General features: G+C 40.5%; 1 protein-coding gene across 1 annotated transcript; it reads left to right on the top strand.

The window, feature by feature from the left end:
- Positions 1–2720: 2720 nt before the first annotated feature.
- DNAJC8 (DnaJ heat shock protein family (Hsp40) member C8) lies at positions 2721–27680 on the top strand. The gene is made up of 9 exons (XM_055332700.1): positions 2721–2817; positions 5086–5187; positions 15460–15516; positions 19676–19742; positions 20268–20362; positions 21887–21958; positions 24825–24916; positions 25866–25941; positions 27188–27680. Exons 1-9 carry the CDS (start codon positions 2740–2742, stop codon positions 27308–27310), a joined length of 762 nt encoding a protein of 253 aa, XP_055188675.1. The 5' UTR covers positions 2721–2739; the 3' UTR covers positions 27311–27680.
- The last annotated feature ends 224 nt before the right edge of the window (positions 27681–27904 follow it).

Raw genomic sequence — 27904 nt, 5'->3', positions numbered from 1 at the left:
CAACAGATTCCACTCCATACCACAATTCCAGTCCTGAAGTTCTTATTAAACACCCGAAGGAAGCCTTCCCTTTCCTGGACTGCTAGCATCAATAAGATGGCCAATGTAGGGGTGGCGGGGGCCTATGTCCAGGATAATCCCACTTAGAGTTCTGGGGAAAAATTTTTTTTTATATGGGTATGTGTATGTAGTCTCTTAAGAGGTGCCAGTGTTCTTTTGTTGCATTGACATGTCACTCAAGTCAAAGCTTAAAAGTCACCTTCTCAGAAGTCTTCCCAGACCTCCTTAGTCATGCTCTTATAGCTACGTTTTGTTCTTTTTCTCTCTTTGTACTTTTCACCATTTGAAGTTATCAGAGTCTTGGTCAAACAGGCACTGAATTAATATTTGTAAAATGCATTAACATGTAATCGAACGGGCTTGATAACTGGACTTTTGGCAATGTGATGTATTGAAGTAGAAAAGGCCATAAGTAGGATTCTGGGGCAGGCTTTGTTGTGACCTTCCTTCTGCTATCTAACAGGTGTGAACAGGACCATAGTTGTTTATAGCCTTTTCCTAAGTCATTTTCTCTCTTGGCCCAGTTTTTCCTCCTTTAGATGAGAGAGTTGCGCCAGATTATCTTATATCTTATGATTATAAAAATATCTGCTTTCTATGAAATTGTAGAACTGTTTTTATTGATATTTTTTGGTTGGAAAAATACCAGCCTTAGTTTGTATGACTTAAATGAGAGGAAATGCATGCAGGGCACATTTTCAAAAGTTCATGGCAGAAAACTTGGAAAAATACAAAAGCAGAAGGATAGAAATAATAATCACTTAGAAGCCCACTACTAGGGATCCCTGGGTGGCGCAGCGGTTTAAACGGCGCCTGCCTTTGGCCCAGGGCGCGATCCGGGAGACCCTGGATCGAATCCCACGTCGGGCTCCCGGTGCATGGAGCCTGCTTCTCCCTCTGCCTGTGTCTCTGCCTCTCTCTCTGTGTGTGTGTGACTATCATAAATAAATGTAAATAAAAAAAAAAGAAGCCCACTACTAGTGGTAACAATTTCCTGTGTTTCTAGACAGTATATAAGTGCCATTCTAGTTTCAGAAACTCTGTTTTTAGTTTTCAGGTATTGCTGTTTCTTGATTATCTCCTAGGCTGGGCATTCAATGGAGGGTCTTGCTGAGTTTGTGCAAAGGATTGTATAGGCACTAGGATGGCTGTAATTTTAAAAAATGGAAAATAACAAGTGTTGGTGAGGATGTGGAGAAACCGTAACCCCTGTACATGGCTGGTGGTAATGTAAAATGGTTCAGCTACTGTGGAAAATAGTTTGGCAGGTGCTTAAAAAGTTAAATACAGAATTATCATAAGAGTCAGCACTTTCTTTTTTTTAAATTTTTTTTTATTTATTTATGATAGTCACAGAGAGAGAGAGAGAGAGAGAGGCAGAGACACAGGCAGAGAGAGAAGCAGGCTCCATGCACCGGGAGCCCGACGTGGGATTCGATCCCGGGTCTCCAGGATCGCGCCCCGGGCCAAAGGCAGGCGCCAAACCGCTGCGCCACCCAGGGATCCCTTTTTTTTTTTTTTAAATTTTTTTTTTTTATTTATTTATGATAGGAGTCAGCACTTTCATTTGTAGATATGTACCCCCCCAAACTGAAAATTGGTACTCAAATACATGTACAGACATTTTCATAGCAGCATCATTTCACAATAGCTAGAAGATGGAAACAATCTAAATGTTTATCAATTAAAATTTTTTTTTAAATATTTTATTTATTTATCCACAAGAGAGACACAGAGAGAGGCAGAGACATAGGCAGAGGGAGGAGAAGCAGGCTCCGTGCAGGGAGTGGGATGTGGGACTCGATCTGGTGACTCCAGGATCACACCCTGAGCTTGAAGGCAGATGCTTAACCGCTGAGCCAGCCAGGCGTCCCTCAGTTTTTAAAATTTAATTTTATTTATTTATTCATGAGAGACATAGATTGAAAGGCAGAGACATAGGCAGAAGGAGAAGCAGGCTTCCCTGGTGAGCCTCATATGGGACTTGATCCCAGGATCCCAGGATCCCAGGATTGTGACCTGAGCCAAAGGCAGATGCTCAACCACCAAGCCACCCAGGCGTCCCCGAATGTTTATCAATTGATGAATGAAAACAAAGTGTGGTATATTTATACAGCAGAATAACATCCAGCCATAAAAAGTAATGAAATGACGACACACGCTACACCTTGGATGAAACTTGAAAACATTGTGCACAGTGAAAGAAGGCAGACACAAAAGGTCACATACTGTGATTGCAATTATTTGAGATGTTCAGAATAGGTAAGTCCATAGAGGCAGAACACTGATTGGTTGTTGTCAGAGGTTGAGTAGAAGGGGGAATGGGAGGAAATGCTCAATAGGTGCCAGGTATCCTTTTGGGGCCATGAAACTGTTTTGGAACTAGTTAGTGACGTGCTCCTTAGGCAACACATATACTAAATCGGAACTAGATAGAGGTTGGTAGTTGCCCAACACTGTAAGTGTACTCAGAAACACCGAATTATTAATTTCAATGATATATTTTGTGGATCCCACCTCAATTTAGAAATGAGTGTTTGTTGAGGTGAGATGTCTCTGGCTGGGCTGCGAACCCTTTAAGAGTCACAAGGAAAGGGGCGGGGCTAGAGAGGCGGGCCTGTAAGAATCACAGGAGGCTGCGCCTGCGCAGGAGAGTCACGTGGTTGCTGGGCCGGGGAAATGGCGGCTCCAGGAGAGAGCGGGGCTTCGGCTGGCGGAGGGAGCACCGAGGAAGCATTTATGACCTTTTACAGTGAGGTGAACACCGAGCGGGGTGTAATGGCACCGGGGCAACCCCGCCCGGTCCTACTTTCCCAGCGGGCAAAGGCAGTGGTCTTCCTGGCCTGGACCGTTGGGCGGCTCCTCCTGTCCGGCCTTCGGGATGGCGGGGGATGGGGGGGGGCGAGCTGGGGGTGTGTTTGCGTCTCTGCCTGATAGCTGCTAGGGGATCCCTTGGGCTTGGAAAAAGGGGCCAGGGTCCCACGTCTGCGGGTAGACGACGAGTGTGGCCAACGAAGTGCCTGGGCGCGTGCAGAGGTCTCCGAAGTCCGCGGAGTCGGAGGCTGGCAGGGGCCGCAGAGGCTGACCTTCTTGGGGGCGACTTAACTAACCTTGGACCTCATTTTTATTCTAAACAGAAGCACTGTCCACTTTTAGTTCTCTGTCATGAGTTGTATTAGTGGTTGTTTCTGACATTTGTGGACGCCAGGCACTATGCATCATGCCAGGTAGCATTATCTGTTTTACAGATGACAAGCCTGAGGTTTAGGGAGGTGAAATAATTTGTTCTGGATCCTAAAGCAGATCACAGCTTGGTATCATGTTAGGACTGGAGTCACTTGGGTCTGAGCCTCGCTTACTGTCGTGTTTCCAGCGCCTAGAACATAGTGATTCCTTGGTAAATATTTGTTGAATAAGTGAATGAATAAATGAAAGAAAAGCATGCCATTTGGAATCAGAGGACCTTAGATTGGATTTTTGCAACGCAGTTTATTGGACCGTGATTGAATTTTTTCAAGGCATTGATTTTACAGATCTTCGGTGTCCACTTCTGTAAAGCGAGAGTTAATATTAAAATGAGTTTTATGAGCTTTAAAGGAATTAATGTATAAGAAAGGGTCTTTCAAAGAGTTAAAGCTGAAGATGGACTTCTGTTGCAATTATACTGAAAATTGTTTCGCTTACTATCCCTTAGTTAAAAGAAAAAAGAAAACAAAAAAAGAAAAGCAATCTTGGTTTGTTTGAATCTAATGAGAGAAAGTACCTAAAGGAGCACCCTTCATTTACCATTCAACCAATGTTTTTTGAGTACCTGACATGTACTAATGTACTGTTTAGGTGCTAGAGGTATGGTAGTGAACAACAGAGACAAATCCTGTCTTCATAGAGCTTGCATTCTATAGAGAAGGATAAGCAATAAACAAACATATACAATATTGTATCAGGTAGTGATAGGTGCCATGAGGAAAATAAATCCAGGAAAGAAGGTAGAGTAGAGGGGGTGGGGAGCGGCATGTTGTTTTAAAGAAAGCGAAAAGGAAAGATACTGAGAAGGAAGGGCCTTTTATATTACTGAAATTATTCCTAAACTCTTTTTGTTCATAGGAATAAAGATGGTATATAACATACCAGTGATTCATTTCAACTAGTATTATATCTGACAGTGGCACCAAGAATGTTTTCCTGGCACTACTTGATGTCTGTAGCATTATCTTTGGGTCAGGGGTTTTTCTTTCTTTTCCTTTTTTTTTTTTTTTTTTTAAGATTTTTATGTATGTATATGGGGGGAAGGGCAGAGAGAAAAAGAATTCCAAGCTGACTCTGCACAGAGTACAGAGCCAGACACAGGGCTTTTCCCCACGACCCCTAGATCACTACCTGAGTGGAAATGAGCTCGGCATCCAACCAACTGAGCCCTGGGCCAGGGATTTTTCTCTTATTCAGGTTAGGTAGGCAGAGTTACTTGCCCTTCCCATATAAAGGGGAAAAAGTTTATATAAAATAAAAGTTTATATAAAAAAGTTTATACTTTTTAAAATGCTATTTTTTAAATGCTGTTTTAATATATATTTCAGTGTAATTGTATTTTTCTTAAAAAGCTGTAAATTAAGTATGAACAGCACAAGTACATCTTGCATCATTATAGTGGAAGCTCTTTGAAGGTGGTGGCTGTGACATATTTATGTTTGAATGTTCTTGATTCTTCAGACTGTTGGAATTAAAATTCTAGTTACAAGTTGGATAGTTGAGAACAAGACAGTTAACCTCTCTAAATCTCAGTTTTCTTAACTGCAAAATGGGGTAATAGTAAAAACTACTGTATAGGATGGTTGAGAGGGATAAATATGTGTCAAGTTTTTATATTATTAGAACTCAGTGAATGATAGCTGTTGGAATTATTCCTCAAAACATTTAAAAAATTGTCTTCCACATGTAGACAAATGTTTGCTGAACATGTCAGTAGATTAATATTCAGAGTTTATTATTGAACTTTACTAATGAAGTTTTTATCTCCTTTCATTTTAGGTGAAACAGATAGAGAAGAGAGATTCCGTTCTAACATCCAAAAATCAGATTGAAAGATTGACCCGTCCTGGTTCTTCCTACTTCAATCTGAACCCATTTGAGGTGAGCTGTCTGGTGTTGCTGTGGCCTTGTGATGGGGAGCTTTGCATAGCTGGAGGCAGGCTTACCATCAGAACACACACCTAATTTGTCTGATAGTTGGAACTGAGATTTGGTGATTGATTGATTGATTTTTAAGATTCTATTTATTCATGAGAGACACAGAGAGAGGCAGAGACACAGGCAGAGGGACAAGTAGGCTCCCTGTGGGGAACCCAATACAAGACTCCATTCCAGGACCCCTGGACCATGACCTGAGCCGAAGGCAGACGCTCAGTCACTGAGCTACCCAGGCATCTCGAGATTTGGTGGTTTTATTGTGAGCAGAGTTTCAGAGGCAGTATGTTAAGGAAATTGAGGTCTTGCCTTGTGAAATATTCTCCATCTTTTACCAACCCAAATATATAGGACTTTATTGTCAGATATAAAGGGATAGTTAGCCTTGATATATTTAGAATCTTTGATTTAGTTTGCTTGTTACGACTTTTCTGAACCCAAGAACCAAAAAATGCTCACAATGTTGTAAACAATCAAATATATTTTTTGGGTTTCCTTAATTTTATAATTTTAAACTTTTCCTAATTATAAAAGTAAACTATTTCTTATAAAGATTTGAAATAGGGATCCCTGGGTGGCACAGCGGTTTGGCGCCCAGGGCGCGATCCTGGAGACCCGGGATCGAGTCCCACATCGGGCTCCCGGTGCATGGAGCCTGCTTCTCCCTCTGCCTATGTCTCTGCCTCTCTCTCTCTATCTCTCTGTGACTATCATAAATAAATAAAAATTAAAAAAAAAAAAAAAGATTTGAAATAGGGGATCCCTGGGTGGCTCAGTGGTTTGGCGCCTGTCTTTGGCCCAGGGCGCGATCCTGGAGTCCTGGGATCGAGTCCCACATCAGGCTCCCGGCATGGAGCCTGCTTCTCCCTCTGCCTGTGTCTCTGCCTCTCTCTCCCTCTCTATGTCTGTCGTAAATAAATAAATAAATCTTTAAAAAAAAAATAAAGATTTGAAATATAAAGAAAGCAAGAGGATGCTTGGGTGGCTCAGTGGTTGAGCGCCTGCCTTCGGCCCAGGGTGTGATCCTGGAGTGGCATGATCCTGGAGTCCCAGGATCGAGTCCCCAATCGGGCTCCCTGCATGAATCCTGCTTCTCCCTCTCTCTGCCTGTGTCTCTACTTCTCTTTCTGTGTCTCTCATGAATAAATACAATCTTTATAAAAAAGGAAAGAAAGAAGCAAGAATAATCATATATAATCCCACCTAAGAGAAGTAGCCACTCTTAATTGTTTATACTTTAACTGTTTTAAATGTTTTATTTTAGGGGCACCTGCATGGCTCAGTTGATTGGGCATTTGACTTGATATCGGTAGTTCAGGTCCCACATTGGGCTCCATACTGGGTGTAGAGCCTATTTAAAAAAAAAGATTTATTTATTTTGTAAAATTTTTATTTAATTATTTGAGAGAGAGAGAGAAGAAGAAGAAGCAGAGGGAGCAGTAGGCAGAGGGAGAGAGAGAAGCAGACTTCCTCTTGAGTGGGGAGCCCAAATGGGGCTCGATCCCAGGACCTTGGGATCATGACCTGATCTGAAGATAGCAGCTCAACTGACTGAGCCACTCAGGTGCCCCAAAAGTTTTATTTTAAAACAAGGATGATAATGCACTTTGTGCTATTCTCAATGCTGTATTGTTATGTAAAGTATTTGTATATATTTCTTAAAGTCTCTATAATTACTGTTTAAACAATTCTTCTGGGATCCCTGGGTGGCGCAGCGGTTTGGCGCCTGCCTTTGGCCCAGGGCGCGATCCTGGAGACCCAGGATCGAATCCCACGTCGGGCTCCCGGTGCATGGAGCCTGCTTCTCCCTTTGCCTGTGTCTCTGCCTCTCTCTCTCTCTCTCTCTCTCTCTCTCTCTCTCTCTCCCTCTGTGACTATCATAAATAAATAAATTAATTAATTAATTAAACAATTCTTCTATTATAGGATATTTAAACTGGTTTCTAATTATTCACAGTTATAAATAATATTGACATGAATATTGTTACATTTTATAAAAACATTTATTGAGTATTATAAACCTTTTTGTTCCCACTTTATTTGGTAAAATATACATAAAATTAACCATTTTAACCATTTTTAAGTGTAGAGTTCAGTGGCATTAAGTACATTCAGTGTTGTACAACCATCACAACTATCATTTCCAGAACTTTTTCATATTTCCAAACAGAAACTCCAAACCCATTAAACAATAACTCCCCATTCCTCCTACCCCCACTTACCCAGAGGTAATTTCTATTCTACTTTCTATCTATGAGTTTGCCTGTTCTAAGTGCCTCGTATAGATAGAATCACATAATATTTGTTCTTTTGTGTTTGGCTTATTTCATTTAGCATGATGTCTTCAAGGTTCATCCATTGCTTCTGTTTTTTGAAGAGTACTTTTTAAAGAATTTTTACATTTTAAAGCATTCTCAGATTTGCAGAAAGGTTTCAAGTATACTCTGAAGACTTTCTTAGACTGTGATAACTAAGTTGTCAATATGATGCCTCTTTGCCCGGCAATACTTCAGTGTATTTTTCCTACAAATGACACTCTCCTACTGAAGCACAGTATAACAATAAAAGATCAGGAAATAAACACTGATGCATTGTTACCATGTAGTTCTCAGACCCCATTCAAATTTGGCAGTTGTCTCAATAATGTCCTGTATAGCAGAAGGATTCAGCCCAGAATCAACTGTTATATTTAGTTGTCATGTCCCTTTAGTATTCATTCTGGAACAGTTTCATAGGATTCCCTTAACACTGGTGACTTTATCATTTCTGCAGATTACAGGCCAGTTATTTTGTAGCATATCTCTCAATTTGAGTTTGTTTGATGTTTCTTCAGCTGGATTCAGCTGCCCCAACACCAGCTTTATGCAACCTTGGCAGGAATATCACAGAAGTGATACTTGTGTTGTTATCTTGCACCTTATAAAGTATATGATATTTCCATTGTCACAGGTTTATTGTTTATTCCATTACTAATGATGTTTATCTGATCACTTCAGGAGGCGCTTGCTGTGTTTGTTTGTGAAGTTACTTTTTTTCCCTCTTTGTAATAAGTATTTTATGGGGAGATATTTTGAGACTGTATAAATATCCTCCCCTTATCAAAGTTTCAATTTATTCATTTATTGGTCAGTATAGGTTTGGGCTTCCTATTTTATTCAGTGTGTTATATTTTGACATTATTTATTTTATTGCTCAAGTTGTCCCAAATTTGGCCAGCAGGTTACTTTTCAAGCCAGATCTGTCTTTTGGTAATTTCTTCATCATTCTTTGATTACTAGGCACTCTTGTACTTTTCCTGACCCAGCCTAAAATTAATCATTTCAGTGAGGAGGTCTGGTTCCTTTTAGTGATGAATGGTATTTAGAAATCAAGATTTGGGTGCTAGGTGTACTTATTGCTGTTGGAATTGTCACCACCCTTAGGCCCTATTAGTAGAAAGGGCTAAGGAGTGGGGTGAGTGTGCGTGTGTGCATGTGTGTGCGTATGGGTATGTGCATGTGTACGTACATGTACTTACATCCAATTTCAATCCAACACTATAGGATTTATTCTCATTTTTTTTCTTTCCATGTTTGTGGTTCCCTTTCATAGTGAGAAATCAGGCTCCCACTACCTTAAATATATATGTGTGTATATATATATTTACTTAATTGATCCTCCTGTTTGCATCTGATCTCCCAACTGCCGTTCCTTCCCTCTTGTGAATGCCCTCCTCAGCCCAGTTTATTCTGACCCCAACACTAGGCTGCTTCAGTGTGCAAAACCCTTCTCGCCATACCTGAGCTCAAAGTTACCTTGCCAGGTTACCTTCCATGTGAGTGTGTTCCTCACCCAGCTCAGACTCCTGTGCTTGCTCTGTACCCTCTGCGGGCTCTCTTTATCCCCTTTGGGCTTCATCCCTCCCCATCAAGCAGACACCTTCCTACTCTGCTCTGGCTTTGACATTCTACATCAGGCTGCCTTCCTCTGAGAACACCTTCCTCATCTTCCTTGGGCTCTGACTCCACCCTCCAGGGCATCCCTGTGCATGGAGGCCCTCTTAACTTCCATACAAGTGCTTTCTACATCCTGCTTGGGTTCTGACACCTCTTGTTGGACTGCCTTCTTATACTGGATGCCCTCCTACATGGGGATCCATCTTACCAAGCACAGGTTTCACATGCTAGGCCATCCCATTGTAGAGGTGTTCTTGCTTGGGCTCCTATACTCCGTGTCAGACCACCTTCCCTTGTGGACACTGCTTACCCTGCTCAGCCTCAGATACCCTGTGTTGGGCTCTACTACCATGTGGATGCCTTGCTTATCCCTCTTGGGCTTTGAAACCCTATACTTGGCTACCCTCTCGTGTTCACAGTCTCACCTTGCTTAAGTTTTAACATCCTGTGCCAGGCTACCTGTCCACTGAGATGCCCTACTCAAACCCCTTTGTACTTCCATGTCAGGCTGCACTTCTGTGTGGATGCTCTTCTCACCGATTTATACTCCACCAATGTGTGACTGGCCACTACTCCCAGTGTGTTCACCATTGTCTTCATCCCAAACGGACTCTGACACTACTCTGGGCCATTTTGACGCCCAGTGTCTACGTTGCCTGGCTCCATTTAATGTGTTTGGATTGTATTGCTCAGAAAGGGAAAGGGAAGATGAGAAGCTTAAAGAATACTTTTAAGGGTGCCTGGCTGGTCCAGTTGGTAGAACATGCAACTCTTGATCTCAGAGTCATGAGTTCAAGCCTCATATTAGGTGTAGAGTTTACTTAAAAAATAAACAAAATCTTAAAAAAAAAATGACTTTTGATTTGATTTTTGGGAGGGCATGGAGAAGATAATTTGAGAAGTGATAAAGAATTTGATGGTATATCCTTTTTATTTAACACTACTCTTTTTTTTTTTTTTTTAAGATTTTATTTATTTATTCATGATAGTCACACACAGAGAGAGAGAGAGGCAGAGACACAGGCAGAGGGAGAAGCAGGCGCCATGCAGGGAGCCCGACGTGGGATTCGATCCCGGGTCTCCAGGATCACGCCCTGGGCCAAAGGCGGGCGCCAAACCGCTGCGCCACCCAGGGATCCCTATTTAACACTACTCTTAAACTGTACATAGTACCGTCAAAAGGAGATGTGATCATTTAGCTTACCCATTTATTAAGGTAATTTGTGTTTCCTGCAGAGATCTGATTGACAAGAAATGACAAATTGTTGGAACTAATATAAAGGCTAGGATTTTTTATATATTTTTTTAATTTTAAAGATTTTATTTATTCATGAGAGACAGAGAGAGAGGGAGGCAGAGACACAGGCAGAGGGAGAAGCAGGCTCCATCAGGGAGCCCGACGTGGAACTTGATCCCAGGACTCCAGGACCATGCCCCAGGTTGCAGGCAGGCGCTAAGCCACTGAGCCACCCAGGGATCCCCAAAGGCTAGGATTTTAATGCCTTTTTAAAAAAAATTTTTATTTATTGATTCATGAGAGACAGAGAGAGAGGCAGAGTCACAGGCAGAGGGAGAAGCAGGCTCCATGCAGGGAGCCCGATGTGGGACTCAATCTTGGGTCTCCGGGATCATGCCCTGGGCTGAAGGTAGGTGCCAAACTGCTGAGCCATCCAGGGATCCCTTAATGTCTTTTTTAAAAAGATTTTATTTGAGAGTGGGAGAGAGTATAAGCAGGGGGAGGGGCATAAGGAGAAGGAGAAGCAGACTCCCCATTGAGCAGGGAGGCCGATATGGGACTTGATCCCAGGACCCTGAGACTAGGACTGAGCCAAAGGCAGATGTTCAACCACTGAGCCACCCAGGCGTCTTGCTAATAACTACTATTGACTGGAAACCTCACTGATAATATAAACCATTGATAATGCATATTTTGTATGTTACGTGTATTAAATACTGTGTTCTTATAATAAAGTAAGCTAGAGAAAATATTAAAATCATAAGAGAAAATACATTTATAGTTGTGTACTATATATATATTTTTTAAAAATCCGTACATAAGTTGACCCACACAATTCAAATCTGTATTGTTCAAGGGTTGACTGTGTATGTATGTGTATTTGAATATCTATTTCTATATCCATCTATATCTTTACACAAAAAAATATTAAGGTCAACACACTTGGGAAGATGGGAGATTGTATTCAAATGGGCAGGACTCCATGACTATCCTTTTTATTTATTTATTTATTTATTTATTTATTTATTTATTTATTTATTATTATTTTTTCATGACTATCCTTTAGAACATTTTCTTTTCTATTTTCTACAAATGTCCTGGCCTCTTTATAGGGTGGATGTCAAAAAGTCAAGTTGCTTTTTTATTCTAAGTCAGAATTAGATGTCCTGGAGATATAAGTAATGAGTGACTTTTGTTTCTTTTCTTTCTTTTTTTTTTTTAAAGCATTCTAATTTTTTTTTTTTTTTTTTATTTATGATAGTCACAGAGAGAGAGGCAGAGACATAGGCAGAGGGAGAAGCAGGCTCCATGCACCAGGAGCCCGATGTGGGATTCGATCCCGGGTCTCCAGGATCGCGCCCTGGGCCAAAGGCAGGCGCCAAACCGCTGCGCCACCTAGGGATCCCCAATGACTTTTGTTTCTTATGCAACAAGTAACTGTTGAGCCACCTAAATGAAGCTGATTTTTCTACAGAGGTAAGCAGCCTGGTCGTCTTCTAGTACAGGGAGTAATGCAATGATAGCTGTCATCTCAGCTGTCAAGTCAACTAAAGTGTGAGTGGTCTTCTTTGACACCGCCTCACTGAGCAGCAGGTAGAAATGGGAGGAAATAAATTGGGAATCTGAGGGATCTTCTCACAGGAATCCTTATCGAGGGTGCATTTTCTTTTCTCTTCCTGCCATCTCTGTGCCTCCCTATTTGGACATATATCTAACCTTCAGCCATTATGCAAGAAGCATCATTCTTAGGCATTCTATAGTAATTCTTAAGTTGGGGGCCCTTCCCCACTTCCTTCCATAAGCTTAGATGAACCCATGTCCCTGTTCCTTCCTGTCCTATTTATGTTCCTTATTTTGATTTAACTTTAAGATGCCAGCAGGGAGCACCACTGACTTTATTTTCTGTTTATCTTAAGTACCTTGGAAAGAAGGGTAGTTATCTCATGTAACTCTGGGACTTGTTACATTAATAGGTTGTAGAGTTCAGATGTGCCTAAGACTGGATTCTTTTTTTCAAGCAGAAGATCCCAAAGGAGGCTTTTAGAGTTTGAGTTCAGAAACTTGTATAAATATCAAATATTTTTGTTAATGTGAGATGATTAATTAACTCTTTGAGATCTAAGACTGTGGATTTTTCATTACAATATCCCCAAAGCCTGAGACAGTAGGAATTCAGAAAAACCTTCAAAGAATCTGAATGTTCTGTGTGCTTCCTAAGAGCCATATTGATAATATGGCATTTATCATGCTATTGGAATTACTACTTGTCTGTTCCTCCCTTGATGGAGCTTAAATTTCATGAGAATAGTAGTGAGCAGAGTATCTAGCAATCATAGGTGTTCCAAACATTTGTACTGAGTGGGAAACTGGCTTTACAGTGGTTTGGGCCACAGGGATAGGCCCACTATTTTAAAATTGTATTTCATGGCCATATATGGCACCTCCAACTCTTAGAGATAGAAAAGGAGTTGGATTAGCTTTGAAGGCACTCAGTGAATATTTGTTGCCAGTGATCACATGTGCACATGTGATAGAACTCTTGGAAAATAACTTTTGATTTGTGTGTATGTGTTTGTGTGTATATACATGTCTTCTTCATTTTTGCCAAATCATCTGAAAGTAAGCTGTAGACATTGTGATGCTTTATGCCTGAATAATTTACTTTGCATCTCCTCAGAATAAGGAGAAATTTCCACATAAGGTATGAGGGGTCACAAAGAATCTTGAAAATTCTTTGCTCTAAAGTTCTTTTCCCTCACCCTGAATGTCTCCTCAGCATTGGAGACTGGGTATGCACCTGTCATAACCTTCCAAAGTGTGCCGAATGCAGTGGTGATTCAGCTTCATTGGTTTCCAATAACTTTATTACGGTAGATAGGCAGTTGGAATGTTTTGAAAGCTTACAATAAATCTTGACACTACTTGTTGCCATGTTTTTAAAAAATACCGCAAGCATCCGGTGAATTACTTTGCAGTTTTAATTTCTAGTATATATTTTTCTTTCAAGGTTTATTTTTATTTTTTATTTTTGCCACTGTTCCTCACCCCCTGCCCATTACTGACTGATCCTTACTTCTACTAACTTTGAACACACATTTTTCTAACCTCCATTGTTTCTTGCCAGTGCTTCTCAGGCTTTAAAAGATTCAAACCATTTGGGGATCTTGTTATGTGTTGATTCTGATTCAGTTGCACTGAATGGGACCTTCTCTTAATTTCTAACTCTCCTCACCCTATGCCCTTTCAGGACCTTCCTCTGGCTTAGAATACTAAGTAAATAAATACTAGGTGCTACGTTGAATCCATGGACTACGCTGTGAAATCATCTGCTTTATTGTATATAACATTTCCTTCCCCCAAAAGCACTTATTATATGGTAATTTAAAAAAAATATGTTTTCCCTGTTTATCTTTGCATTTCTAGCACATAGCATTGTGTTCAGCAGGTAGTAGCTACTGTGTAAATGTTTAATGAATGTATGTATTTGTGGTGATGGGGTCAGGATGCTTGATGAGTACTGTCAACACCAGCTTACCTAGGCTTGGAGAAAAATGATTAGATTTATTTTTTAGGAATGCCAAGTCCCACATCAGGCTCCATGCAAGGAGCTTGCTTCTCCCTCTCCTTGTGTCTCTGCCTTTCTCTCTGTCTCTCTCATGAATGAATGATGAATCTTTAAAAAAAAAAAAAAAAAAAGAATAATGTTGCTCAGAAAATAGAGGATCCTTCCATTGGCTGTACCTCAGTTCTCATGAATTGTAATCAGACTTTTCTTCCTTTTTTTTTTTTTTTTTAAAGATTTTATTTATTCATTTGAGAGAGTGAGCACAAGCAGCGGGGAGGAGCAGAGGGAGAGGGAGAAGCAGACTTCCCTGCTCAGCAGAGAGCCTGATGCTGGGGCTCAATCCCAGGACCCTGAGATCATGACTTGAGCCAAAGCCAGATGCTTAACTGACTGAGCCACCCAGGTGTCCAGGAATCGGACTTTTCTAGAGTAGGCCCAGCCATTAGTCACAGATCCTCACAGGTAATTCTGATGTTCTCTCTGGGCTGAGAATCATTTGCCCACATGAATCACAGATATAACATGGAGTCCAGTGGATCTTTCTGGTTTGAAAATCAGGGGCCAGCCTGATTTTTTCCCAATTGCATGCCTCTGCTTTCTCTTACTTGTAAAGATAAGTAGAGGTGGGTAGAGAGGATCCTTTTCTTTCTTTCTTTGTTTTTTTTTTTTTTTTTTTAAGATTTTATCTACTTATTCATGAGAGACACAGAGAGAAAGGCAGAGACATGGGCAGAGGGAGAAGCAGGCTCCCTGTGGGGAGCCCGATGTAGGACTCGATCCCAGGACAGTGGGATTATCACCTGAGCCAAAGGCAGACGCTCAACCACTGAGCCACCCAGGTGCCCCAGGAGGGTCCTTTTCTTAATGAATGAAGGCAAAATTCAGCATGGTCTGGAATATGCCTCTGGGTATATGATAAATTCTTCTGATAGAGTAAAGGTAGCTACTGTATTACTTGAGAACCCTAAAATGGGATAACTATTATTCTGGTAACTGATTTGTTCATCTATATTTCTTTTTTCTTTTTAAAAATATATTTTTTTAATTTTTTGTTTTTAAAGATTTTATTCATGAGAGACACAGAGAGAGACAGAGATATAGGCAGAGGGAGAAGCTGGCTCCCTGCAGGGAGCCCGATGTGGGACTCGATCCTGGGAACTCCAGGATCACACCCTGAGCCAAAGGCAGACACCCAACCGCTGAGCCATCCAGGTGTCCCAAAAATATTTTATTTTTTAAAAGTAATTCTACGCCCAACATGGGGCTGAAACTTAGAACCCAAGATCAAGAGTTGTACACTCTACTGACTGAGCCAGCCAGGGACCCCTCATTTACATTTGAGCATTTTTAACAACTGTGTGCCAGGCATTGTTCTGGAATGCTGAGTGAGATGCTGATTGTAATATGTGTAATTATTGGATACCTGTCAAATCCATAAATTCTCTTAATCTCCTTTACAGTTCTGATTTTGATTCTTCTAGGTTCTTCAGATAGATCCTGAAGTGACAGATGAAGAAATAAAAAAGAGGTTTCGACAGGTACAGTACTATTTTCCTATAGTAGTTGGAGTCTGAACCTTTTGGAAATATAGTAAGCACATGATTGTCTTAGGACTTGCTATTATGATTTTTGGCCCAAAATTTAACTTTTTTTTTTTTTTTAAGATTTATTTAGCAAGAGAGAAAGCACACGTGTGCATGAACTTGTGGAGGGAGGAGCAGAGGGAGAGAGGGAGGGAGAGTCTCAAGTGGACTTCCCACTGAGCAAGAAGTCCAAACCAGGGCTCCATCTCAAGACTCTAAGATCATACCTGAGCTATTATCAAGAGTTGGATGCTCAACCATCTGAGCCACCTAGATGCCCCTTAACTTTTCTTTATTTAAATTTAAGGCTATGTAACTCTTAAAAAAAAACAAAAAAACTCACAGTGACAAAATTCGTAAGTAATTTAATGACTATGGCTTGCCTCTGACATTCACACAGCCTCACCACAGCAGTAGTTATTGGTAGAACATGAAGTTTAATGACCACTGCATTCAGCAGACTTTGGAAGATTATGACAGGAGTATACCCACTCTCAAATCTAGGCACACAGTTGGAAGTTAGAAGAATAGAACGAATTTAACCTATGAATAAAAAACAAAACAAAACAAAACAAAAAAATAACCTATGAATAGAATGAAGTTTATATCCAAATAGAATCTTTCCAGCCCCTTAATTAAGTAGGAAGAGTACAAGATAGAATAGTAAAGCTTACATGGAGTCATGCTTATTAAATTTCCTGCCTTCTCCCCAGGAGAATGTGTTAAATGATTTGTAACAATTATTAAGATTTTATTTATTTATTTTTAGAGAGAGAGTGAGCAGGGAGAGGAGCAGAGGGGGTGGGAGGTGGGGGCAGGAAAGAATCTCAAACAGACTCCTTTCTGAGTGCAGAGTCTGAGGCATGGCTTGATTTCACAACCCTGAGATCCTGACCTGAGCCGAAACTGAGTTGTACGCTTAACCAGCTGAACCACCCAGGTGCCCCTCATAACAGTATTTTAGTTTTAAGACCTCCTCCCTCAATAATTTTATGTTTTGCAAACAAATAACCCAGTAGATACCTGCTTCATATAAAGAGTGCTTTCTTCTCAGTCTCGTGTTTCGTAACTTGAGCTTTGAAATGTTTATAGTAGCCTTTTAAAAAAAACTTCCAATTTTGATAGTTGAGTAACCCTCTTTCCTTCTAGGAGTTGAATAATCACACTCCCTGCAATCTGCCTTTACTAATTGGATTTTCTGTATATTTTATGTCTTTTTTTTTTTTAACTTTTCCCAACTTTTTTTTTTTTTAAGTTTTAATTTTCTATTTGAGAGAGAGTGAGCACAAGCAGGGGGAGGGGCAGAGGAAGAGGGAGAAGCAGGCTCCACCCTGAGCAGAGATGTGGGGCTTGATCCCAGGACCCTGGGATCATGACCTGAGCCACCCAGGTGCCCTTCCACACCTTTTTTATATCTCTTAAATACTTCATATTTTAATAGGACCTGACAGTGCTGGATATGATTCTCAGCTCCTGCATGACATACTTGGTAATATCCAGTATTATGTCTGCTTCTTTGATTCCTTGGTTGCCCCCATGCTGCTGACTCACAACCATCTTCTGATCTACTGTTAAGCCAAGATGTTTATCTTTGCCTACTCAGGCATTTGTCATTATATAACTTTATATCTTTTTTTTTTACCTTATAACTTTTTATAGAGTTACTCTGTACTTACATTCAGCATTTTTTTCCTAAAATTTCAAATTTCCTAATGTAAGGCATTAGCAGTCTTTCCCAATTTAATAAGTAAGCATTCAAATCCGTAGCTATACAAAGAGCTCAGTAAGTTCTTTAGTCATTAATATGATTTAATAGTTAAGAGTCTGAGCCCTGGCAGCTCCTGGGTGGCTCAGTTGGTTAAGCCTCTGACTCTTGATTTCAGCTCAGGTCATGATCTCAGTCAGGGTTGTGAGATCCAGTCCCACATCAGTGTCTGTGCTCAGTGGAGAGTCTGCTTTTCTCTCTCTCTGATTCTCTCCCTGTCTCTCTCTCCCTCCCCTCTATGCCTCCCCCTGCTTGTGCATGTTTCGCTCTCTCTCAAATAAATATTAAAAAAAAAAAAAAAGGAATGTGGGCCCTAGAGCTATATGACTTGAGTTCCAGTCTTGGCCATACATCTTATAAGCAATTTGAACAGGTTACTTTCAACCTTTCTGTGCATTTGTAAAATGCACATAATAATGGTGTCTACTCAATGGGGTGATTATGAGGATTTAGAGGTAATACACAATAGAATAGTGTATCTTTTTCTTGGTATATAGTATCTCCTTTTTATATGTTAACTATTGTGAATGTGTGTTAGACAGTATTCTATATTTCTTACTTGCATTGGTTCATTTTTAACAACCTAGTGAGTTATAGGTACCTAGTATTGTCCCATTTACAGAGGAGGAAACTGGTGCAGAGATAGGTTAAGTGAATTGCTTAACGTCTCAGCCAGTAGGTGATTAAAGTTGGAATTAGAACCCAAGATTTTGGCTCCAGTAATGCTGGATTAGCATTGGATTCCTACTTGCTGTCATTCCCCTGACCCAGTCACACTGTTCCAACTAGTTGATTTTGGTCTGTCAATGATAGTAAGTCAGTGGTTCTAATCCTGGCTGTCTAAAAGAATTCACCCATGGAGATTATTGCTTTTTTTTCTAACTTTTTTATTATAAGAAATTTAAATTACATTTTAAAAAGAAAGACTAGAGCAGTGAACACCAATATACTCACCATCTGTATGCATCGGTTTCCTTCATTAACTCTGTTTTTGACTGAATTGTAAATTATAGACATATGATACTTTACCCCAAATGCTTCATCATGTATCTCCCCAAGAAGAAAAAGGATATTTTCTTGCATAACCACTTGTCACACTTAACAGAATTAACACTAATTCCTTACTGTCACCTGATATTCAATCCAGTAGAAATCTAAAAAGTATAGGTGCCAGAGACTGATCAGAGGGTCTGAAAGTAGAAAGTAGACCTGTATTTTTAAGCTTCACAGGGTTGGGGGCGCCTAGGTGGCTCAGTCAGTTGGGCATCTGACTCTTGATTTCTGCTTGGGTCATGATCTCAGGATCGTGGGATTGGGCCCTGTATTGGACTCCATGCTTAGCAGGGAGTCTGCTTCTCCCTCTCCCTCTGCTCCTCCCCCTGCTTGTGCTGCGCGCTCTCTCTCTCTCTCTGTCTCTCTCAAATAAATAAATAAATAAAATATTTAAAAAAAATAAAAAGCTTTACAAGGGTTGGAGCATAGCCAGAACTAAGAACCACTACTTTGTTTTCTTAAATTTTAATTTTATTTTAATTTTAGTTTTTATTTTAACTCTAGTTAATATACAGTGTATATTAGTTTCAGGTGTATAATACAGTGATTCAGCACTTCCATACATCACTCGGTGCTCACTAGTGTACTCCTTAGTCCCCATCACCTATTTAATCCATCCCTCCAGACTCCCTCTTGAGAACCACTACTTACTTACTTACTTAGTTTGTTTGTTTGTTTGTTTATTTATTTATTTATTTATTTATTTATTTATTTATTTATTTATTTATTTATTTATTTAAGATTTTATTTATTTATTCGAGAAACAGGCAGAGACACAGGCAGAGGGAGAAGCAGGCTCCATGCAGGAAGCCCGAGGTGGGACTCGATCCAGGGTCTCCAGGATCATGCCCTGGGCTGAAGGTGGCGCTAAACCGCTGAGCCACCCGGGCTGCCCAGAACCACTACTTTAAATTAAAAGTTCTTTTAGGAAAGATGATGTCTCATATCTGCTTTTTTAGCCTCTTTAGTGTTCAGTATAAGGAACATAATAGGAACTGGGTACTTTTCAATCTCTCTTCTGTATCCTTACAGCATCCTCATAAATGCTAGACTTATATTTGTTCTCAACTTTGTGATTAAAACCCTACATGTTTCCCAGCTGTGCATTTACAAATCTTTTGGTGCGTGAATTTTAAGGACCAGTATATCTGCGCATTTTATGATATTTATTAACTTGTTAAAAATGCTTCCAGCTTACAGTCTTTTTTGCCTTAGAGCTTTTGGTTGTAAAGAGGCACAGTGTAGGCGAAGAGTTACTAAATATTATTGACAAACCTGACTTTCTTCTTATTTTAGTTATCCATATTGGTACACCCTGACAAAAATCAAGATGATGCTGACAGAGCACAAAAGGCTTTTGAAGGTATTTGTAAATTTACCTGCTCCTGAGTAATATTTTATCAATGCTAGGGACTAACTGTTCCTTGTTCTGGATCAAAAAAGGAATGTTACAGATTTGTCTTCTGGTGATGAAGAAGCTGTGGTTTTCAGTAGAACAGTTGTCATTCCAAAGCAGATTGTTGCTGTTTAAGACATAGATCTTAACTTTGCTTTGTTAAAACTCTTATGTACCAAGAAAGACTGTTACTGCATAGGATCATTTTTCTTCTTTGAAACAAACAAAAAAAAATTATTGGAAGTATTTTATCACTGAATTAAATCTGGATGTGGTGTATTTAGTCTTGAGGGTATATTTAATTTTTTCCAAGGCTCTCAAGGAAAGTCATTGCTTATAGTTGTATGTTTTTAAAATAGTTTAACAACAATAAATAATTTAACAAAGTAGGGGATGCTTTTAGATGGCACAAGTCCATTTACACTGCCTGAGTATAGTTCAGACTTTCAGAGGGTGTTTGCAGAAACAGTTAATTTCAATGTTTTGCATTAGCTGTGGACAAAGCTTACAAGTTGCTACTGGATCAGGAACAAAAGAAGAGGGCCCTGGATGTAATTCAGGCAGGAAAAGAATACGTGGAACACACTGTAAGTATTTATAGTGCTGCTGTGTTTACAGGAAGTATTAGCAAGCCTTGGGCACCTTGCAGGAGGGTAAATGTTAACATAGCAATACCTACTGGTGTAACTTGTGACCTCTTATCTGGTCTCCATAAGTTTGCTGTGGTGCTCATGCATAGTGTGTGCCCTAGAGCTCAGGATGTGGAGTGCTTAGGATGCTCCTCCCTCTTTCCTTACCAGCCTCATGCTGTGGAGAGAGGTCTTTTCTTCTCATCACGTGTTATCACATTACCCAGTTCTGAGAGTGGAAGAGTGGAGCAGCCAGGATGATCCTTGACCCTTTATTTTGATTCTTGTCTCTGTGAAGGGGTTGGAATATGGGCTTGAGAAAGATTGGCAAGGGGACGTGAGTAAATTTTTTTTAAATAGGAGGAGGTGCGTGTCTGTATTAACAGGGTTGGGAACGAGTCAAATAAATTCAGTTATAGCTGGATTTATTTTTTTGCATTACCTAAATTTCCTGAGTGGTGGGAAGTGTTCAGATGGCTTGCTTGAGGTAAGAAAGGTCTTTGTTTTAATTTTTAACTTGCTGGGGTAAGAATCATGAGGCCATTTGTAAGAGCTGTTTCAATTGGGAGTGAATATGGGTGTGACCTTTTCTTTGAAGAGCTTTGGAATATCTCATAGCTGTATAACCAATAATAATAATGAGTCCAATTGAGATGAAGAAAAGGAGTAAAAAGAGGAGATGGATGGCCATAACTATGTCTTGCTGGTCATGTATTGGAAGTGATATGTGTAGGCCAAATTTTGGTAAAAATCATAAAAGGACCTGACAAATTCTTAAATTCTTGTGGTACTTCTCTTACGTATTTTGCCTATAAAGGAGCCATCCTCAGGCTTTCTGGCCACAAGGTGGCAGTAGGGCTGCTCTGAGTTTGGAAGGCACTGACTGCTGGAGCAGTAGTGGATGGTTATTTAATAGAATAATGACATTCTTGTGTGAATGCATATATTTAATTTTTTGTTAGATCTCAGTGGTGGCCAAAGGAATAAAAAACGTCAGTTAATATGATGTGAAAATTATTGGTTTAGGGGGTGTCACAGTGAAAATGATCAATACAGTTGTTGAAATATCAGAAAGCAATTATACTTAATGCCACAAATTTGGTAGCTTCTTCTAAAACTTGACAAATATATTTTCTTTGCCATAAACATGTAACTACAGCCCTCAAAAGAGAGATGGGTAATTTATTCACTGTATTCAAGGCTCTTTGGCTCTGGCCTAGGATCTGATGAGCTGGGGACAAGTTCCCTGCTGGTCCCTATGCATTCTTCTGGTAGATTGGATTTTAGATGAGATTAGAGGAAGGACCCCTGGTTGCTTGTTCTCCTTTGATTGCATTGCTGTTGTGGAGGGGAGGGGAAGAAGCTCATTTTTTTTCCATGTAAACCTTTTGTTATACCTATACCTGCAGAAAAGTGCACATGTCATATGTGTGCAACTTAATGGATGTTCTCAATTTTTTGATGAAAAAAAATTCTTTTTAGGTGAAAGAGAGAAAAAAGCAATTAAAGAAGGAAGGAAAACCTACAAATGTGGAGGAGGATGACCCTGAGCTGGTGAGTGAGATATGGGAAAAGCCACACTATTTCATGTGCTTGAGCATACTGATTGGTGGGTTAAAGAGAAGGAAGCCTAAAGAAGGACACATACGTGTTAGAAACACTTTGTTTTAGTATATGTGCTGCTGAAGCAAGCACTAGAAACATTTTGTTTTAACTTAAAATATTTGAATATATGTCCATGCACCTTTTTTTAAGCTTTACTCTTTTTTTGTCATAGGGCCACAACCTTTTCTTTGAATGTTGTGTGTCTGCTGATTGGAGTTTGCAGTTGATTTCATTTTAGAAAACACACACACAAAGCATTATTCATAATTTCTCCTTGTAATGTTCTTTGAAGTACATTGAAACTTAGGTATTTATGAAACAAACCAAGATCAAAATCCTAGCTATATATGATTCATTGGTTGTTTTGTTTTGTTTTGTTTTGTTTTGTTTTTGGATAAAGAGGAACAGCTTTATTGCTCTCCTGGGCAAAGGAGGCTGCAGCAAGCAAAGGCCTTAAAAGTGCAAGCCCACCGGGATGATTCGCTTTTCATATGTCACCTGTACCTAATTCAACAGCAGTATTTTTAGGGACTTAACGTTTATTGAATCTTTCTAAAGCACTCGCCTTAGTTTTTAAAAAGAAACTACAGGCAGCCCGGGTGGCTCAGTGGTTTAGTGCCGCCTTCAGCCCAGGGTGTGATCCTGGAGACCCAGGATCCAGTCCCATGTCAGGCTCCCTGCTTCTCCCTCTGCCTGTGTCTCTGCCTCTCTCTCTCTGTGTCTCTCATGAATAAATAAAATCTTTAAAAAAAGAAACCACAAGCATTTATTGGTGTAACCACATTCATCAATTTCTGTGGTACTTACATCTCACAGTATGGTAGTAATTGCAACTGGCATAGGCAACTTTGAGAGCAACCATAGGTGACTCTAAGCAGCTAGTAGATGGCACTCCACCTGCTACGAGTGCTAACTGTGCTCTAGGTCGTAATTTCCAACAAATGGAGGACATTGCATCATCTATTGGATTTTTTAGTGTGAATTGGCTGAGAGAGAGATTCCACTTAGGTATTTGTGTCTGATTGCCTTACTAGCCTGAAAAAATCAAATCCTATTAATCTTGCCTTAATTTAGATCAATAAGTAACTTATCATGTCTTTACCTTGTTTTTAAAGATATACACAAGACAGGCTATCTTGCTAGGGAAACTTGCCTGCAACTTCTTGCTTCAGTGATTTTGCTGGGAGTGACTGGCCTCGTCTTCTGTGTAGTGACACTACTTGGCGAATTGTGAGGTCACCTTTTGCATTAGCCACCTGTTTTGGATTTACTCTGTCTGGTATTTCAGTTTTTCTCCACAGTCTTATGTTTTCTTCCCATCTCTTTAATGACCCTTTTAGGTCTTTTCTGAAGTTCCTATTAAATACTCCTTAGTCCTCCTGAGTTTCTGAGAACCCTAACTTTTTTAAGTTGTCTCCCCCCCCTCACCCCCCCCCCCCGATTATAAAGGGATACATGCTAATGATAGAAAATTTGGAAAAAGCAGAAGAATATAAAAAATTCAAAATCATCAGTAATTGTCCAGCCAAGAGAGTTTGGAGCCTTTAAAGATATTGAAACAATTCATTATAGACTCCTTCACTCCTTTGATGTTTGTCCTTGTTAGGGACTGGCGTTTGTGAGTATGGCTTTTATTGAGCAATGCTGGGCATTAAACCGCATTAAAAAGAAGTGACAAATTTTGGGGCTCTTTTACTTCCCTTTCTTTTTGTACATTACTCTTGGCTCCCGTGTCTCTGCTTTGGGATTTAAGCTCTGTGAAATCTGCATGATGGGTTATTTTCTATTTTTCTTTGCATATTTAAAATACTTTATATTTTGGGGAAAAAGGCTTTAAAGATAGAGTTCTGTTTTCTGTCTTATGTTGTGTTATTTTTTTCCGTCTGAGTATTAGTTGGAATATAAGTTGAACTGCATACAACTGAGACCCAAAATTATGGTGGTTTGAACAAGACAGTGATTTGTTTTCTGTCCTGTATAATATAGTCTTTGGGAAGATGGCCGCTGGTATGGCAGCGCTGGACCATGTGTCATCCAAGGACTCATTCTCCTCTCTGTGGCTCTGCCAACAAGGATGTCGCCCCCATCCTCACAGTCCAGGATGTGTCATCACCTCACCCATGTGCCAAACAGCAGAATAGAGGAAGGGGACAAGGAGGGATAAGCGTACTCCCTCTAAGAACATTCCAAGAAATTGCTGCATCACTTCTCCTTATATCCCATTGGCTAAAACCTAAGTTACATGGCCACACCTAGCTACAAAGAAGCCTAGGAAATACGGGCTTCTACATTGGGTGACCAGGTACCTAAAGATAAGGGATTTTACATGGAAGGAGAACAGATAATGGGGTGGTGGGGGTCACACAACTAATAACTCTAATAGCTATGCCATATTTGGTAGACTCCTGAGACTCGTCTGCCTGGTAGCAACTTCTAGTACCTAGCTGGGTGCCTCACACAGAGTAATTTTAAAATGTTTGTGAAAAGAATGCATTAAAGTTATTTTTTCGAAGCTCTTGGGAGGAAAGGGTCCTCCAACATGGTTGTGATAAGTAGGTAGTAGTTTTTTCTCTTTGGTGTTTTTTTATCAGAGCAAGTTTCCTGTGTATCCTCTGCATGGTGAAAGTGGAAAGGTCTGTTAGGTGGTTATGTTATTTATCTCCCAGGAGAGAGCATCATTAAATAGTTCTCTCTGAAATCTTTCTTCCTTGCTGGTTCTAATCTGCTTTGTCTTGGGCTCTATCTAAGAGTGCTTGATTCAAGTTGCTGGTAAAATACTGACTTTTATATTCTTCTGTTCTTTATTTTCTTGTAGTTCAAACAAGCAGTATATAAACAGACCATGAAACTCTTTGCTGAGCTGGAAATTAAAAGGAAAGAGAGAGAAGCCAAAGAGATGCACGAAAGGTATGCATCAGAATATTTGTTTAATTCATCCAACTACCTAGATTAACTAAAATTAGTCTTTGGGGATTTTCCTAATGAAGGATTTTTCTGATCAAGGAATTATGTAGTACATCATTTAAGAGACTATCTAAAATAGTTCCTGAAACAGCCCAACTTTCAAATCTCTAGGATAAGAAATTCTCTGACTTTTGGGAAGTTGAATGGGCCTGTCCTTAGGGAATTTTTAATGAAGAGTGCTGTGTGTTTTCTTCTTGATTTCCTGGAGTTAAATAGGCAGAGTTTTGAGGCCAGAACCTTTTGTGGGACTAGTGGCTACAGCTTTGTTGAATATGTATTTATTGTATAGTGTAATCACTTATAAAATATTGTCCGAAAGTATGATTTCCCTTGCTTTTCAGAAATCTTGAGGTTAATATATATATATTTTGTATTATTGATTAATGTTTAGCAGTAACCATGTTTTGCTAGTTGAGGTTGTGTGAAATGTCCTTGTTTTGGGATTGGATTTTGTCTAGAGATGCTTTTTTTTTTTTTTTTTTTTCTTAGAGATCCTCTTGAGTAAGAACCTCTACTATTGTAATGGGCATTCTACCGAAGTAGGGTGGTCTGGGTTCTCGAGATGGCGTTGTCTCAGACTGAACCCAGAACCTAGAGACTGAGCCCATAACCTATGGTTATTGTTGGCTCGGCTTTGACCACCTTATATGTCTGTCTATGTAATAGGGGTATTTATACCCTGCCCCGTAGCCCTGCCCATGGTCTCATCTGCATGGTTTAGAGTGAGACATTCATGAAAGGGCTTTGAGCCTTCTGCAGACAGCCATTTTTATAGAACCCTAGGGAATGGATTTACTTTATATACTTGCTTCTGTGAGGAGATAGCTTACCTTGTATGGTTAAGACAGTCACTAGGTATCATATAAATACTCTGGCCTGGTTTTCTTCCTAGGAAGCGACAAAGGGAAGAAGAAATTGAAGCTCAAGAAAAAGCCAAACGAGAAAGGGAGTGGCAGAAAAACTTCGAGGTAAGTTTCCACAGTGGCCAGGGATTCTCATTCCAGAGTAAGAAAACTTCCCAGCATGGAAACTTGGCTCCTGGGGCATTGCCAGGACTAACTGGGGCAGATGATCGGGGAAAGGGGCTGTATGGGGAAGAGCAGGAGCTTTGGAGAATGAGTCCTGGCTCAGCTGCCTATAGGAACTCTAGCCTTGGCAAGGGCAGGAAGGGTCCCTGGACGGTTTTTTAGAAATTTATAGAAGGCACACCTGCCAAGTGGGCTCAAGAAAAATGCTTTGCACATTTAGATTGGAGGGTAGTTGTGGAGTAGTACTCTACTTAAGAGGTCTATTAGCAGAAACCGAGGTTCTTGTGACCCTGATAGTCAGACTTTTGAACTTGATTCCTCTTTAACACCCTGGTTACATTCTTGAGGTGCTCAGCTAGTTTCCTTAATTGAACCACATTTGGTGTCTTGTCTTCTGTAATGTCTAGGTCTCTGGCTAGGGATTGGTAAACCAGAGTTGATGACTTTGTTTCTGTTCTCCTACGTGTGTGCAGAGAGAGAAAATGAGTAGGCCTCTTGATAAGCAGGGAGAGACCCTAGCAACCCTCTCAGGGTAACTTGCTCAGCATCATGCTGGCTTTGAGCCTCATCCAAGTTTTGCGAGGCAGGAGGAGGGTGCGGTGGGAAGAGCTGCTGTACTGCTGGCTAGCCAAATGACTTTGAGAAAGTGATCTGACCTCTGAGCCTTGGTGTTGTCATTTGTGAAATGGTGGTGGCACTACACGCTGCAGGCAGCTATTTTTTTTGTAAAGATTTTATTTATTTATTTATTCATAAGGGACACAGGGATCCAGAGACATAGGCAGAAGGAGAGAGAGGCTCCCGGTGGGGAGCCTATGCAGGGTGGTCCCAGAACTCTGGGATCACACCTGAGCCAAAGGCAGACACTCAACTGAGCCACCCAGGTGCCCTGCAGGCAGCTTTTTTTGTGAGGATTAGTATTAGCATATGCTAAGTATCTAGCCCTGAGGTCCCCAGCAAAGGTTGCAATGATTTTGTCCTCTTCCCAACCTGTAGCTGATCCTGCCTTCTGGAGGTGGGATGCCACTTTTTTGTGGGCCCACAGAAGTGGGAGGAAGCTCTGCTCTGTTCTACTCTTGGATTATTCCAGAGGGCTGCGCTGGGCTGGGCTGCAGGGATGGCAGAGCAGGTTCAGGCCCTCCTTCTCCTTAACTAGTTTCCTCACCCAAACCTCTTTTGTGCTTAGGAAAGTCGAGATGGCCGTGTGGACAGCTGGCGAAACTTCCAAGCAAATACAAAGGGGAAGAAAGAGAAGAAAAATCGGACCTTCCTGAGACCACCCAAAGTAAAAATGGAGCAGCGTGAGTGACCACCTGGGGTCACAGCCACAGAACCTTTTCCCAACTGTCTCCCCTCCTGCTTTGAAGGACTCATTCTTTCCTCCCATTTCCACCCCAACATAGAGTAGTAGTTGCTTTTTAGTCCATTTTGTTTTCAATACAATTTAATATCGATCAGAGTAATTCTTTTGTACATTGAAATGAGGGGCTCAGTTTAAAACGAAACCTTCCCCACCCCCTACTCTTAGACCAACCAGGATTGGAAGGTGCCACCACTGGTGTTGCCTTCTCTTCCCACAGCCTGTAACTTAATGTTTTGTACTTCACTGAATTGTGATGGTTAGAAACTTCGTGTATAGTTTGTGGAAATCATCCAATTAAACATATTGCTTAAAATGGTGTTGCCGTGACTTCAGAGACAAGCCTGGGCCACCTTAGGAATCCTCTCTGCTTCAGTTGCTTGCTTCTGGGTGTGGCATCCTTTGAAGCCCCAGATCAGATGGGGAAGGCATTGGACACACAGAGCAGTCACTCGATGCCCTGACCTCCTGCAGTGTTTGGCATGCGCTCTCCCTTCTGACTGACCATTCTGTGTGGCATGAGGCTCCGAGCCACCCAAACCT

Source organism: Nyctereutes procyonoides, unplaced genomic scaffold, assembly GCF_905146905.1.
Source record: "Nyctereutes procyonoides isolate TBG_1078 unplaced genomic scaffold, NYPRO_anot_genome, whole genome shotgun sequence".
Classification (NCBI taxonomy): Eukaryota; Metazoa; Chordata; class Mammalia; order Carnivora; family Canidae; genus Nyctereutes; species Nyctereutes procyonoides.
Note: the sequence above shows the minus strand (reverse complement) of the source record. Positions and strands in the feature narration are given on the sequence as shown.

Excerpts from the sequence above, each read along its gene's own strand:
- DNAJC8 (XM_055332700.1), top strand. The coding sequence starts at position 2,740 with ATGGCGGCTCCAGGAGAGAGCGGGGCTTCGGCTGGCGGAGGGAGCACC. Across the intron at positions 5,188-15,459 it reads TCAATCTGAACCCATTTGAG|GTTCTTCAGATAGATCCTGA; the intron begins GTGAGCTGTCTG and ends TGATTCTTCTAG. Across the intron at positions 21,959-24,824 it reads AGGAGGATGACCCTGAGCTG|TTCAAACAAGCAGTATATAA; the intron begins GTGAGTGAGATA and ends ATTTTCTTGTAG.